The 12,953-nt window shown below is 54.8% G+C and overlaps 1 protein-coding gene across 11 annotated transcripts in view; it reads right to left on the bottom strand.

Annotated features, from left to right (window-relative positions):
- Positions 1-12,953, bottom strand: part of KCNT1 (potassium sodium-activated channel subfamily T member 1) — an 83,458-nt gene that overhangs the window by 41,528 nt on the left and 28,977 nt on the right. For 3 of the 11 annotated variants that reach the window (XM_071574370.1, XM_071574371.1, XM_071574369.1), the window contains exon 1: positions 362-615. The exons of 7 other annotated variants lie outside the window; for them this stretch is intronic. In XM_071574370.1, coding sequence (XP_071430471.1) covers positions 362-510 — 149 coding nt within the window. In that variant the 5' untranslated portion in view covers positions 511-615. Of the gene's footprint in view, positions 1-361; positions 616-12,953 lie in introns of those variants that run through there. One more of the 11 variants, XM_071574373.1, reaches the window with a different exon arrangement.

The raw sequence follows: 12,953 nt of genomic DNA on the forward strand, positions 1-12,953 counted from the left end.
CATGGTGCTCCCAGACAGTGCAGACCGTGGCATTGGCAGTGGAAATAGGATTTGCTTTATTCTGCACAGAGAAGGTGCAATGCAAGTTAACAGTCCCACGGTCTCAGGCTGCCATTCAGACATGCTTTAGGCATCTAAAAAACCAAGAGGCACTTATAAAAAATTAAAAGGAGCTGGTTTTCTTCTGCTCCTGCTGCCTATTTCATAACACAACTTTGGAGCTGGTGTGGCTCTCCGAGGAGGATTTGATCCACCACCCCTCCAGCCCGTGGTGGAGGCACTAATCCTTTCCCTCTCATTTCAGAGATAAAAGGTGCTGCCTCCCCCTCCCTCCCCACGCTCCACTGCAGCCCTGCAATACCTTTGTCCGACATCACTCCCCATGGATCCCATCCTCCGAGACGGCAACAAGGGGCTCACCCCGTGCACATCTTCTGTCGTCGCAGGTGGCACAGTTTTGACATGGGAATTGCTCTCGGAGGGGGAATTCTTCAGCTTGGCTCTTGCCATCCTGCCAGCTTGGGCTGCCTCTGAGACTTCCTCCTGTTTCCCCCCTGAACTCTCTCATACATAGCAATCCTCACCGCAATCAGTTTAGAGCTGTCGGCACGTACCATCTCCTTCCTTCTTCTCTCTCCCCAGTCACGGCTGCTCAGTGGAACAATCCTGCCCTGTACATTTATTTTGGTAGTGAGAGGAGTCAAGGCAAACTCCCTGGCCTTGCTGCTGCAACGAATTTGGTGCAAAACAACCGAGGAAACATCCACGATGCAGAAATCCCTGAGAGGGCTTTGTTTGCTGAATAATGAAATTGCCTGGCCCCCGTTACAGAAAGGATTGCATTGCTCTTATCACCACAGGCAGGGCAGGGGCTGAAGGATTATTTTTTTTCCCCATCCCTGTTTTTCAGTAGCAGCGTGAGGGGGAGGAAGCTTTTTTATCTTATTCCTCTGTGTACAGAGCGGAGCTGGACTGTGTGCCAGGGAACACACTGGGCTTGGCTCCCAGACACGGAGCAGCAGGGCAAGGTCCCCTCCCAAAGGCACCCACTGTGAGCCCAGAGCAGAGGAACTCACTGCTGGGACAGGCACTGCTCCCCTGGCCAGGCAGGTGCACAGTCCCTGCCCCAGAACGGCCCCCATTTCCCTCTCCAGGTGGCAACAAAAGCTGCTGCTCCTTGAATTGATTTCTCAAGATGTCAAACAGCGAAGGGGAGTCCCTGTGGCCAAAGGGGTCCCAAGTGATAGCCCTGAGTCCTTCATGCCCAGGTGGGACTGGAAAGGGGGCCAGGGGGAAGGGACATGTATCCCATCCATTTTTGGGGGATGCCACCAGTCCACAGCTGGTGCTCGATGGCAGCAGCAACAAAGAGCATCTTCCAGTGGCCCTCGAGGGCTCTGCAGGGCAGGTGGGGCACAGGGCTCAGCACCACGGACAGCGGCGGCCCGACACCACCCCATGGGTGTCTGCACCACCACAGCTCTGCCACATCACCCCACAGCGTGCCAACATCCCCACAGCTCTGCCACATCACCCCACAGTGTGCCAACATCACCTCATGGGGTGTCTGCACCACCCCAGCTCTGCCACATCACCCCACAGCATGCCAACATCATCCCAGCTCTGCCACATCACCACAGCTCTGCCACATCACCCCACAGCATGCCAACCCCACCCCGGCCATGCCAACCCCACCCCATGGCATGACAACCTCACGCCAATGCTGCCCCACTGCGGGCTTGAAATAGAGAGTAAATTCATGGACCAACCCAGCAGGGCATATCGTCACATGAACCAATGCAAATAATTCAGCTTCACCACAGGGTGTCTCTAGAACTGACACACTGACACCTGGAAGGGTCTTCCCAGAGCCTGGGAACAGCAGCTGTGCAAAGGCTGGCCAGGGGTGGAGTGGGAATTCTGGGATCCAAAGTACTTCAAAATCCCACCAGGTTGTGGAGCACCCGGCCCTGCTGTCCTGCACCAAACTCTGGGAAGGAAGGGCCAGTCCTTCCCTTCCTCTCCCTTCCCAGGGCCATGCCAAGCTCTGCTCCCCCAGAGATCAGCACCCAGGGGTGAGTTCCCCCATCATCACACACAGTCAGCCCTCAGCTGCTCTGGGAGGAGAAACAAAGCCCCTGTTTCCTGTTAACCAAATCTTTGTTTCCCTACTCAGGGCATTATTTCTTAATGGGATTTCACCCTACAACATTTCAGCATTCTGAAATGTAAAATGGATAAAAACCCACAGCCCATTTGCTAATGTGCCAGCTTTCAGAGTACATTTAATTTCTTGTTTTGCCTCAAAATGATTCATTAGCTCAGTGCATTCATTTCTTCCCCGAGTCATTCCTTTCTGCTTCATGGTTTGATTGAGCCTCATCTTCAACTTATTGCTCCATATCTCTTTACTTCAGGGTGTTGTTCTCAAACCCCAAATATAATTGCTGCTCTCACAGTGCTTGTGCTCTGGATTGGAGTGTGCCCAGCTCAGGGCCTGATGAATCCCCCTGGACCACACGAGCCACTGGGATGGGGGCAATCAGGTCTCTCTTTCTGGCACAATTAAACATTCTATTGTATTCCTGATTGCAGGAGAACATTAATTTTAGGACTGAGATTAGAATGAAAAGTGGCTTGTGCTTAAGTTACCACCTCAGCACTAATGCCATCAATCAGCAGCATGAGCAGAGCAGGGATTAGGGAAAGACCTGGGGAATTTCACAGAAAATGGAAACCCTCCTGTCAGACTTTTGGATATAAAATGGCAAAAACACATCAAAGAACCCCCTCAGGAACTCTGCCTGCAGCAGCCTCACCTTTTCTATCTTGCACTTAAACACAGACCAAGACAGGAGCACCAGAGAGAGGGGAGTGATCCCACACCAGGTCATGAGGAGCTGCAGACAGGGCTGTGGGGCTGAGCAACCATTCCCACCCCGAGGGAGAAAAGAGGTCACCGACACCAGGAGAGCATCTGCGAGGTTGGATGATCCCAGAGTGACTCAGAGTGCTCAGCTCTGCCCTGAGCTGCTGGAGCAGCTCCTTTGCTGTGGTTCTGTCAGCAAAATACTCCTCTCTCAGCATTGCAACGTGTTCCCCACTCCCCCTAAAGACCCACAGCCCCAGCAGTGCCTCCCCTCCCAAACCACCCTCCGACACCACCGAGTGCTGGCGGGTCAGCAAGAGCAGCTGAAGGGGAAAGAGTCAGGCAGACACTCAGAGCAAAGGTGGCCCAGCCCCTGCAGCACACCCAGAACACTCACTCTGGCTGGGAAACAGCCTGTTCCTAGAAAGAGCCGTGGCTGGAAGTGCCACCTGAGGCACAGCCTGGTGTGCCAGCCCTGCAGGGACACGGTAGCTGTGCCACCACCCGCGGGGCACCGGGCAAGGCACACCCCCAGCACCTTGTTTGAACAGCACGTTCTCCAGGGGGATCCAGGAGGGGAAAACCAACCAAACACAACATCAAAGTGTGGGTGAGAACGCCTCTGGTCCAGAAACATTCTCGGGGCCAACTGAACGCCAACCATCTGCCTGTGAGCCAGGAAATCAGTGTTTCATTTTAGTTGGAGAGCCCATTACAAAGTGCTGATTTCTCATTTTAGTGTCTCCATCATGCAGAGACCACTGCTGAGTGGGGGGCTGGGGGGATGGCTGGGAGTTGCTGAGCAGCAGTTACAGGGGTAATAATATTTCTGAAAATAAGATTTAGAAAGAAGCAGATTCTTCACTGCTCCCAATTGAATCCACAGCAACTGCCTTGGTAAATACTCTCCCTTTTATCCAGGTCGTTTCAGTCCTGACTGCCAAAACTGCCTTCACACACACGTATTCAATTTGTTATTAATAAAGCATGACCCAGTCCATTAGAACTGGTAGAGGAAGCAGGAAGGGGGTGGGTTTTTCTGATATTCTTCTGGCAAACAAAGCCCTTGTGTTGAGATGCAACCCAAGGGTGTCAGTGTGCAAAGTAAAGCCACTTTAATGTGCTTAAAATTCTTGAACAGCCACCTTGAAAGGCCCGAGCTCTGCAACGACAATTCCAAACCCACAAAAGGGAACCTGGGGAGGAAAGCACATTTTGCCAGAAGATGTTTGTGCTGAGGAGCCACATCAGCACCTCAAGGATCAGCCCTGGCAGTGCTGCTGCTCTCCAAGAGGGGCTGTGTGCACACAAACAGGGTGGTAACTCAAGGCACCCTGAGCTGCAAAGTCATTAAGGCTCTTAATTACCCCTCCAGGAACCCCCAGTTCTGTGGACCCACCAACACACAGCTCGAGGAACCCCAACTTGCCCTGCCCAGCCCCTGCTCTGCAGGGCACCCCCATCTCCCTTTACTTAATAACACCAAGGCAAAACAAGCTCTCATGCCATTGAGGACTGCCACAAACACTCCCTCTATTTCAGGACCCCAACAAATGCCACAGCACGACATTAACGGCTCAATAAACTCAAAAACACGACTGACACTTTGCCAAACCTGCACCCCCTGGCCCAAGCTCTTGTTTTTCACCGAGTGCACACACATCAGCTCTGCCCCAGAGTCGCCAGGGAATGCCCTACATTGTCACCAGGCACTCTGCAAAATTGCTTTGCAAAGGCTGCCAAGGTTTGGAGGTTGCCAAGGCTCAGGCAGAGCCCTGCCCCAAACACCCCCCTGCCCACTGAGGCTCCTGCAGCCAGCCCAGCACCCAGCACACAAAACACCAGCACACTCAGCCCCTGCAGCAGAACTGCCTGGGAATGCCCATGGCTTTGAGGAAATCTTAAGATTTGAGGTGGTTTTTAATGTTTGCTCATCATTTTCTATTCCAATGAGAAGTTAAAATCACAGAAGACAGAGCTGCTGTTTCCTCACCAGAATACTTTTTTCCTCTGGCATTTGTGTCAGCGAAATAACAGATTTGTCAAAAAGAAAAATGCAAAAAAATAATGTTGGTGCTCCATTCTTGTTTGTGCAGACCCTGGCCTTTCCACCCTGCACAGGGAGGGGGGAGCACAGGCACACTCAGAGCACCCCAAGGCATCCAGGAGCCCCTCCCCTGCCCCCCTGAACAGCACACGCTGCTCCAGACAGGCCCAGGGAACTCTTTTCCCAACAAGACAGGTCCTTCTGCCTGTTTTTTGACTGTCCATCAGCAGCTGGATGTGCAGTTAATGAGAGGGTTGAACCCAAAGAGCTCCAGTTCCTTTTACAGTCAAAAATATGATACCAATCCATTGATTAATTCAGGTTGCAGGTATAGAATATACAGGAGATGCTTGGCAACCCTCTCTGCACAGCAGGGCTTTATATAATTATTAATAAAAGTGCTTAGAAAATACTTTATCTATTGATCCTGACTCAATTAAAAAAATTCTCTCCATTTTCTCTCCATTAGCCTGGAGAAAAAGGTCCTGTCTGGCCCATGGTCTGGGAGCAGGAGCTCAGCAGTGCTGGGAGAGCCAGCAGGTCTTTCTCAGAGATTAGTGAAAATCAGGGTTTCAAAGACAGAGATGATCAAACCCTTCCTGGAGGGGCTGTGAAAAGCCAGGGGTGGATGGGGAGGGTGGGGACTCCTACCTGCTGTTCCCAGGGAGCTGCATCCTGGTGAGCAGAGGGAGGGAGACCTGGATCCCACACCCAGCCAGGGCTGGTGCCACCACACAGGGCAGGGCAGGGCCAGGAGAGGCCCCAGCAGCACTTTGCAAACCAAAGCACTTGAAAACGTGTCCTGCTCTGAAGCTCCTGCAGCCTCTGCATGTGAGGGGTGTGGGTCCTCCTGCCTTCCTCACTCCTCAGGGCCAAAGATAATGGGAGGATTTCCCAGAATTTCAGTGTTCTTTGGGGTGAATCCACACCTGGGCACCTCCACAATCAGCAGCAGGAACGGGCCGGGGGCAGCAGGACAGCGACACAGGAGAAGCATCTCAGGGACTCTCCCAGTGCTTTGTTATTCCAAATGCCCAGGACTGCCCTGCCAAGAGGTCCCAGCCAAAACAAGCCTGTATTTCCCTGGGCTCAGCACAAGGATCAGTTCTTTTCCTGCAGCTTGGAGAGGGCCAAGATGCATCAAGGGGATGTAGAGCAGGAGAGAGAGAAAGGGAAAAAAAGCCCAAAACTCAGTGAGTTCACAGCAACCTGTAAGAGGTTATGGCCTCTTTAGTCCTCCAGCTAAGAAACAATTCTATTATTATAGGAACTATTTCAGTGGAATTTTTCTGTGCACTTTGAGAGGTTTTCAAGAGCCAGAGGTTTTCAGGAGCTGGGAGAGTATTCCCAAGGAACTGGGCTTTGAGCAGCTGGAGAGAGGAAGGGCAAGCGGAGCAGCACCCAGGGGATTCGGGGCAGCAGCACCCAGGGGATTGGGGGCAGCAGCACCCAGGGGATTGGGGGCAGCAGCACCCAGGGGATTGGGGGCAGCAGCACCCAGGGGATTCGGGGCAGCAGCACCCAGGGGATTCGGGGCAGCAGCACCCAGGGGATTCGGGGCAGCAGCACCCAGGGGATTCGGGGCAGCAGCACCCAGGGGATTCGGGGCAGCAGCACCCAGGGGATTCGGGGCAGCAGCACCCAGGGGATTGGGGGCAGCAGCACCCAGGGGATTTGGGGGAGCAGCACCCAGGGGATTCGGGGCAGCAGCACCCAGGGGATTCGGGGGAGCAGCAGCTCTCGGAAGTGCCCACTCTCCAGGCCCCAGGGCACCAGTTAACCCACACTGTGCCCTCTCTTGCCCTGTCTTCGCCGCTCTCTGCTCCCTCCCCACCCCCTTGGCAGGGTTAATGCCTTGGCACTGCAGGCTCTGCCGAGTTCCCCGAGAAGCCATCAGATGGATCTGCACCACTGTGAGCTCTCCTTTGTATCTAGGACTCCTCCCTGACATTTGTCTTCAAAAAGCAACGTCATTTATATGAGAAGTTGATTAGTTGCACTTGTTATAATTATTGTCACAAACAAAAGCAGCCACTCCCCCCTGCGAACTCGGGATAATGGTCCTTACCCTTCGTAGCAAAGCTTTCGGTTCCAGGGGTGAGGAGCTCTGTACCAAGTGCTAAGTGTTCTTATTAAACTGTCATTAAAAGCATTTCAGGGAAAGTTCACCAACTGCAGGGATTTCTGTCGTCACAGTGTCTGGCTGAGCATTCCTGACAGAATCTCAATGGAACCACATTCCCTGTGTCCACCCTGGAGTCCCAGCTGGAGCCACAACCACCTCTGGAAGGGACTCACCTCCAAGGATCTCCCTGTTCCACTGCCCTGTGGGACTGGGGGGCTGCTCCATCCCCACTGCACTTCTGGAGGGTGCTTGGCACCACAGCAAACCAAAGAGAGCCACCAGGACAGAGTCTGGGGCAGGGAACACCACAGCAAACCAAACAAACCCATCAGGACAGAGCCTGGAGCAGGAAAACACCACAGCAAACCAAAGAGAGCCACCAGGACAGAGCCTGGAGCAGGGAACACCACAGCAAACCAGAGAGCCACCAGGACAGAGCCTGGGGCAGGGAACACCACAGCAAACCAGAGAGTCACCAGGACAGAGCCTGGGGCAGGGAACACCACAGCAAACCAAAGAGAGCCACCAGGACAGAGCCTGGGGCAGGGAACACCACAGCAAACCAGAGAGCCACCAGGACAGAGCCTAGGGCAGGGAACACCACAGCAAACCAAAGAGAGCCACCAGGACAGAGCCTGGAGCAGGGAACACCACAGCAAACCAGAGAGCCACCAGGACAGAGCCTGGGGCAGGGAACACCACAGCAAACCAAAGAGAGCCACCAGGACAGAGCCTGGGGCAGGGAACACTGATCTTCACTGACACCACCACACAGCAGCAGGAGCATTTGGCCAAGTGGTGCCCCAGCAGACACCAAGGCCCCTGGAGGATTGGCATGACACAGGTAGAAATTCACTGCTGTGTTTATTCCTTTGCTTCCCCTGTTTAGGCTTGGCAGCTGAGCCAGGTGGCACAACCAAACAGCACCAGGTCCCTGCATCACCCAGAGACTCCTCAGCAGAGTTTGGGAGATTCCTCTAACAAACCAGAGCACTGTGGGGAAGAAGGAACACTCTGGAAAGCAGAGGAGAGTGTATTTAGCAGCAGCAAGAGAGCTGGAAACAGAAGGAAGCCTTTGAAGAGCTGGGCTGATGGAGAGAGATGGAAAAATTATGTAAAGTAAGGAAACACATGGAGAGCTTGCAGGCAGGCTGTGAGCCCGGAGGGGACGGGCTCACACATGAAGAGCCTTTGATTTCTCTCCTCTTCCAAGTGCCCTCTGCATTAACATTTCAAATGTTAACAATTTCCAAGTGTTGGTGTTTAGGAGAGAGGACTCAGGGCTTCAACAAACTGCCCAGGGATGGGCAGCAGTGCCCTGTGGTTTCCCTCCCACCCAGTGCCACAAGCAGCCCCAGCACCCGCAGCTCCCACTGCCAGGGCTCAGCCATCCCCCACGAAGGGAGGGAGGGAGGGAGAGAGGGAGAGAGGGAGAGAGGGAGAGAGGGAGAGAGGGAGAGAGGGAGAGAGGGAGGGGATGCCCAAAGCCCCTTTGGATGGCCCGGAGCAGGGAGGGCAGGTGCCCTTCCCCAGTCCCTCCCAGCTCCCCAGGGAGCTGGCAGGAGCCCTTATGTAACTGCGACGCGAGTTCTGAATCCCAGAACTGTCATCGCAGCCTTTGCAAAGCCATTTTTACCTCTCCAAGTGTGGCTCATCAGCGACCAACACGAAAGCTGCAAACCCTGTGTGTTAACTTGGCACTGCCTGGCAGGGAGAAGAGAAACAGAGCACCCCAAGAGCTGCTGAGCAAACACCCCACAAAGCCACGGGGCCCGTTTCCGTGGAGCATTTCCCACACTCACAAGCAGAGCAGTGAGACCCTGAAGCTTTACAGGAACTCCAAATCTCTTCCCACTTCTTCACAAAGCAGGTTGGAATGGCTGGAGGGAACAGGGAAGTGAAGGGTGTACCTGTCACAGCTGCTCGAGCCAGCGAGGAAATAAAAAGCCCTGGGGTAAAATCTAAATATATATCTGCAAGGGAAGCAGGAAAAGTCTGCGGGCAGAGCACAGGAATCAGGTACAGCCGAGTCACTTTTCCAGGTGAGCACGTAACGGGGTCACTTCTCTGCTGCCCGGGATTTAATGAGCCCCGCGCCGGCAGCGCAGCCAGGCTGGGCTGGGCTGGCACCGGTGCCAGCAGGGACGGGCAGCGCCTTCCAGGGCATGAGTCAGCCCGGGAGGGAGGGAGGGAAGGAAGGAAGGAAAGAGGGAAGGAAGGAAGGAAAGAGGGAAGGAAGGAAGGAAGGAAAGAGGGAAAGAGGGAAGAAGGGAAGAGGGAAAGAGGGAAGAAGGGAAGAGGGAAAGAGGGAAAGAGGGAAGAAGGAAAGAGGGAAGAGGGAAAGAGGGAAAGAGGGAAAGAGGGAAAGAGGGAAAGAGGGAAGAAGGGAAGAAGGGAAGAAGGGAAAGAGGGAAGAAGGGAAGAAGGGAAGAAGGGAAGAAGGGAAGAAGGGAAGAAGGGAAGAAGGGAAGAAGGGAAGAAGGGAAGAAGGGAAGAAGGGAAGAAGGGAAGAGGGAAAGAGGGAAAGAGGGAAAGAGGGAAGAAGGGAAGAAGGGAAGAGGGAAAGAGGGAAGAAGGGAAGAGGGAAAGAGGGAAGAAGGGAAGAAGGGAAGAGGGAAAGAGGGAAGAAGGGAAGAGGGAAAGAGGGAAGAAGGGAAGAGGGAAAGAGGGAAGAAGGGAAGAGGGAAAGAGGGAAGAAGGGAAGAGGGAAAGAGGGAAGAAGGGAAGAGGGAAAGAGGGAAGAAGGGAAGAGGGAAAGAGGGAAGAAGGGAAGAGGGAAAGAGGGAAGAAGGGAAGAGGGAAAGAGGGAAGAAGGGAAGAGGGAAAGAGGGAAGAAGGGAAAGAGGGAAGAAGGGAAGAAGGGAAGAGGGAGGGAAGGATGCGCAGAGGAGGTGCCAGGGTATCACCCATCCCCGGCTGCAGGGAGGGTGCGGGGGCACCGGGCACCCCCCAGCACAGAGCTCCAGGGCTGGCACCGGCGTGCCTGCCCTCCCTGGCACTGCTGGTTGTTGCCTCCCAACAGGAGCAATTTCTGCACCATAAATGTTTGTTACTTTGAGCATTTGTGCAGTACTTTCCTCCCGGGAATCTGAAAACATCTTGGAAACACCCCTGGGTACTGTTGATACCTGCAGGAGGAGCTGTGGGGCAGGAGAGGCCCTGTGCCTGGGCTGTGGGGCAGGAGAGGCCCTGGGCCCGGGCTGTGGGGCAGGAGAGGCCCTGGGCCCGGGCTGTGGGGCAGGAGAGGCCCTGTGCCTGGGCTGTGGGGCAGGAGAGGCCCTGGGCCCGGGCTGTGGGGCAGGAGAGGCCCTGGGCCCGGGCTGTGGGGCAGGAGAGGCCCTGGGCCCGGGCTGTGGGGCAGGAGAGGCCCTGAGCCCGGGCTGTGGGGCAGGAGAGGCCCTGGGCCCGGGCTGTGGGGCAGGAGAGGCCCTGGGCCTGGGCTGTGGGGCAGGAGAGGCCCTGGGCCCGGGCTGTGGGGCAGGAGGGGCACAAAGGCCGAGCTGTGGGGCAGGAGAGGCCCTGAGCCCGACCTGTGGGGCAGGAGAGGCCCTGAGCCCGACCTGTGGGGCAGGAGAGGCCCTGGGCCCGACCTGTGGGGCAGGAGAGGCCCTGGGCCCGACCTGTGGGGCAGGAGAGGCCCTGGGCCCGACCTGTGGGGCAGGAGAGGCCCTGTGCCTGAGCTGTGGGGCAGGAGAGGCCCTGTGCCCGGGCTGTGGGGCAGGAGAGGCCCTGTGCCCGGGCTGTGGGGCAGGAGAGGCCCTGTGCCCGGGCTGTGGGGCAGGAGAGGCACAAAGCCCGGGCTGTGGGGCAGGAGAGGCACAAAGCCCGGGCTGTGGGGCAGGAGAGGCACAAAGCCCGGGCTGTGGGGCAGGAGAGGCACAAAGCCTGGGCTGTGGGGCAGGAGAGGCACAAAGCCCGGGCTGTGGGGCAGGAGGGGCACAAAGCCCGAGCTGTGGGGCAGGAGAGGTTCTGTACCTGAGCTGTGGGGCAGGAGGAGCACAAAGCCTGAGCTGTGGGGCAGGAGAGGTTCTGTACCTGAGCTGTGGGGCAGGAGGAGCTCCAGGACCACATCTTGCAGTGCAATTACCACAGCAGGTCTCGAAGGCCCTTCCAGCCCCTCCAAGGGCCTGAGCCCCTCCAAGGTCAGGCCCTTCCTGCTGCCCTCCTTGTGCAGGTGGCCAAGTCCAGACCCAGAGGAAGGACAGGGATGCTCTGGGCATCCTCAGCCAGTGGCCAAGGGGCAGAGCTCACCCCCAGCTCCTGTGGCACCTCATCCCATCACACTCTGCTCCAGGGGCTCCCCGGGGATCCATCCCAGCCTCTCCCATGGGATGTGACAGGCAGCAAGAGCTGGAAAGGTGCCTTGTGCCTCCCCACACACCTCTCACCAGCCCTCCAAGCACTTGGGTTGCAGCCCAGCAGCAAAGAGGCTCCAGGAGCTGGAGCAGCTCCGGATGGAGACACCCCCTGGAGGCACCGCAGCTCCCTCCCTGCTGCAAACACCTCTCTGGGCTCCCTGGCACAGCTCACCAGGAAGCAATTTCACAGAGACTTTCAAAATGCCAAAGTGATTCCCACTCTGCAGTTCTAAAGGACTCCAGGCCTTTTTCTACATGTCATTTTTGCAGCAATTTGCATCTGAAGTGTTCAAATTGTAATGAAACACCCTGTTTATTTATTAAATGGTTCAAAGACTTTCTGCTTAAAAAGTGGAGACTTCTAGCAGCTAAAAACTTTCTTAAAACTTTTTTTAAAAATAATCAAAATTCCAAGAAAAATATCAACATTCAAAGAAAAAATTTTGACCTTGGGGGTTCTCCATCAGCTCTGCTAATTACACCTCATGGTAATAAGATTTTCTCCCCTCCCCAGGGTTGCTGATCACACCAGGTGCCTTCTCCCAGACATTTTTGCCTTCTGTCATTATTCTTCTTGTAATACATTATATAAGACAGAGAAAATGGCAAGTCCATATAAAGATAAACTCACAGTGTGCTGCAGAAATGAGGCATGAACTCCTTGGAGTCTGTGACAGCCTCATCAGGGTGTGTGGGAAGGACTAGAACAAGGGGTTGGACCAGACCATTGATCTCCAAGCACGTTTCTTATTTTAACCTCAATGAGAAAAACTTGCTTACCCATCAACACTGTGCTGGAGCTGAGGGTTCTGCTGGGAGAACCCAGGGGAGGTGCAACTCCCAAGCCACAGCTCACACTGTGCCCAGATGCTGTTGGGATCTGACAAAAAATCCCTTTTTCCACCTCCAGCTGAAGGCAGAGGGAGCACCAAGGCATTAATTGGAGAACTGTCTCTTGTGCAATGCCTGGGCCATCCAAACCACCACCATGAAGAGGCATCACGTTTCCAAAAGCCTGAAACACAGCAGTGACACGATGGTGAAGGGTTTTCACAAGGTATCCACCCCTGCTGTGTTCTCTGAAATAAATGAGCAAAGCAAGGTGGGCAATGACCTTGTGAACCTCCTGTCCCTGAGCTAAGATGCTCCAGGAACCTCTTCTGCACAAAAATCCCTGAAATTCTCCCCAGAGCTGCTGTCCAGCTGTGCTGCCTCGTGCTGAGCACACCTGGCCAGGAGCAAGAGCTGAGCTAAAGCCACACAAAAGGGTTTGAAGTCAAGTTATTATCCACTCTCCTCAGCTTTTGGTTCCACTGCCTTGGCCAGCTCAGCTGTTGGGGAGGGAATATCCACCAGGAGTCGGTGTGACAGCAGATGCTGCTTCACAGGTGCCACGTCTCCACTGCCTCACACACTTACAGTCAAAAGCACACTGGAAAAAAATGTCTTGGCCTGCTCTCATCTCTCACATAAAGACACAGAAAAAAAATTAAAAAGGAACAGGCTGCAATTTTTTACACGGTGTCTCCTTAAAGACTGAACTGCAAGCATCAC

The sequence above is a fragment of the Pithys albifrons genome, chromosome 20 (genome assembly GCF_047495875.1).
Source record: "Pithys albifrons albifrons isolate INPA30051 chromosome 20, PitAlb_v1, whole genome shotgun sequence".
Classification (NCBI taxonomy): Eukaryota; Metazoa; Chordata; class Aves; order Passeriformes; family Thamnophilidae; genus Pithys; species Pithys albifrons.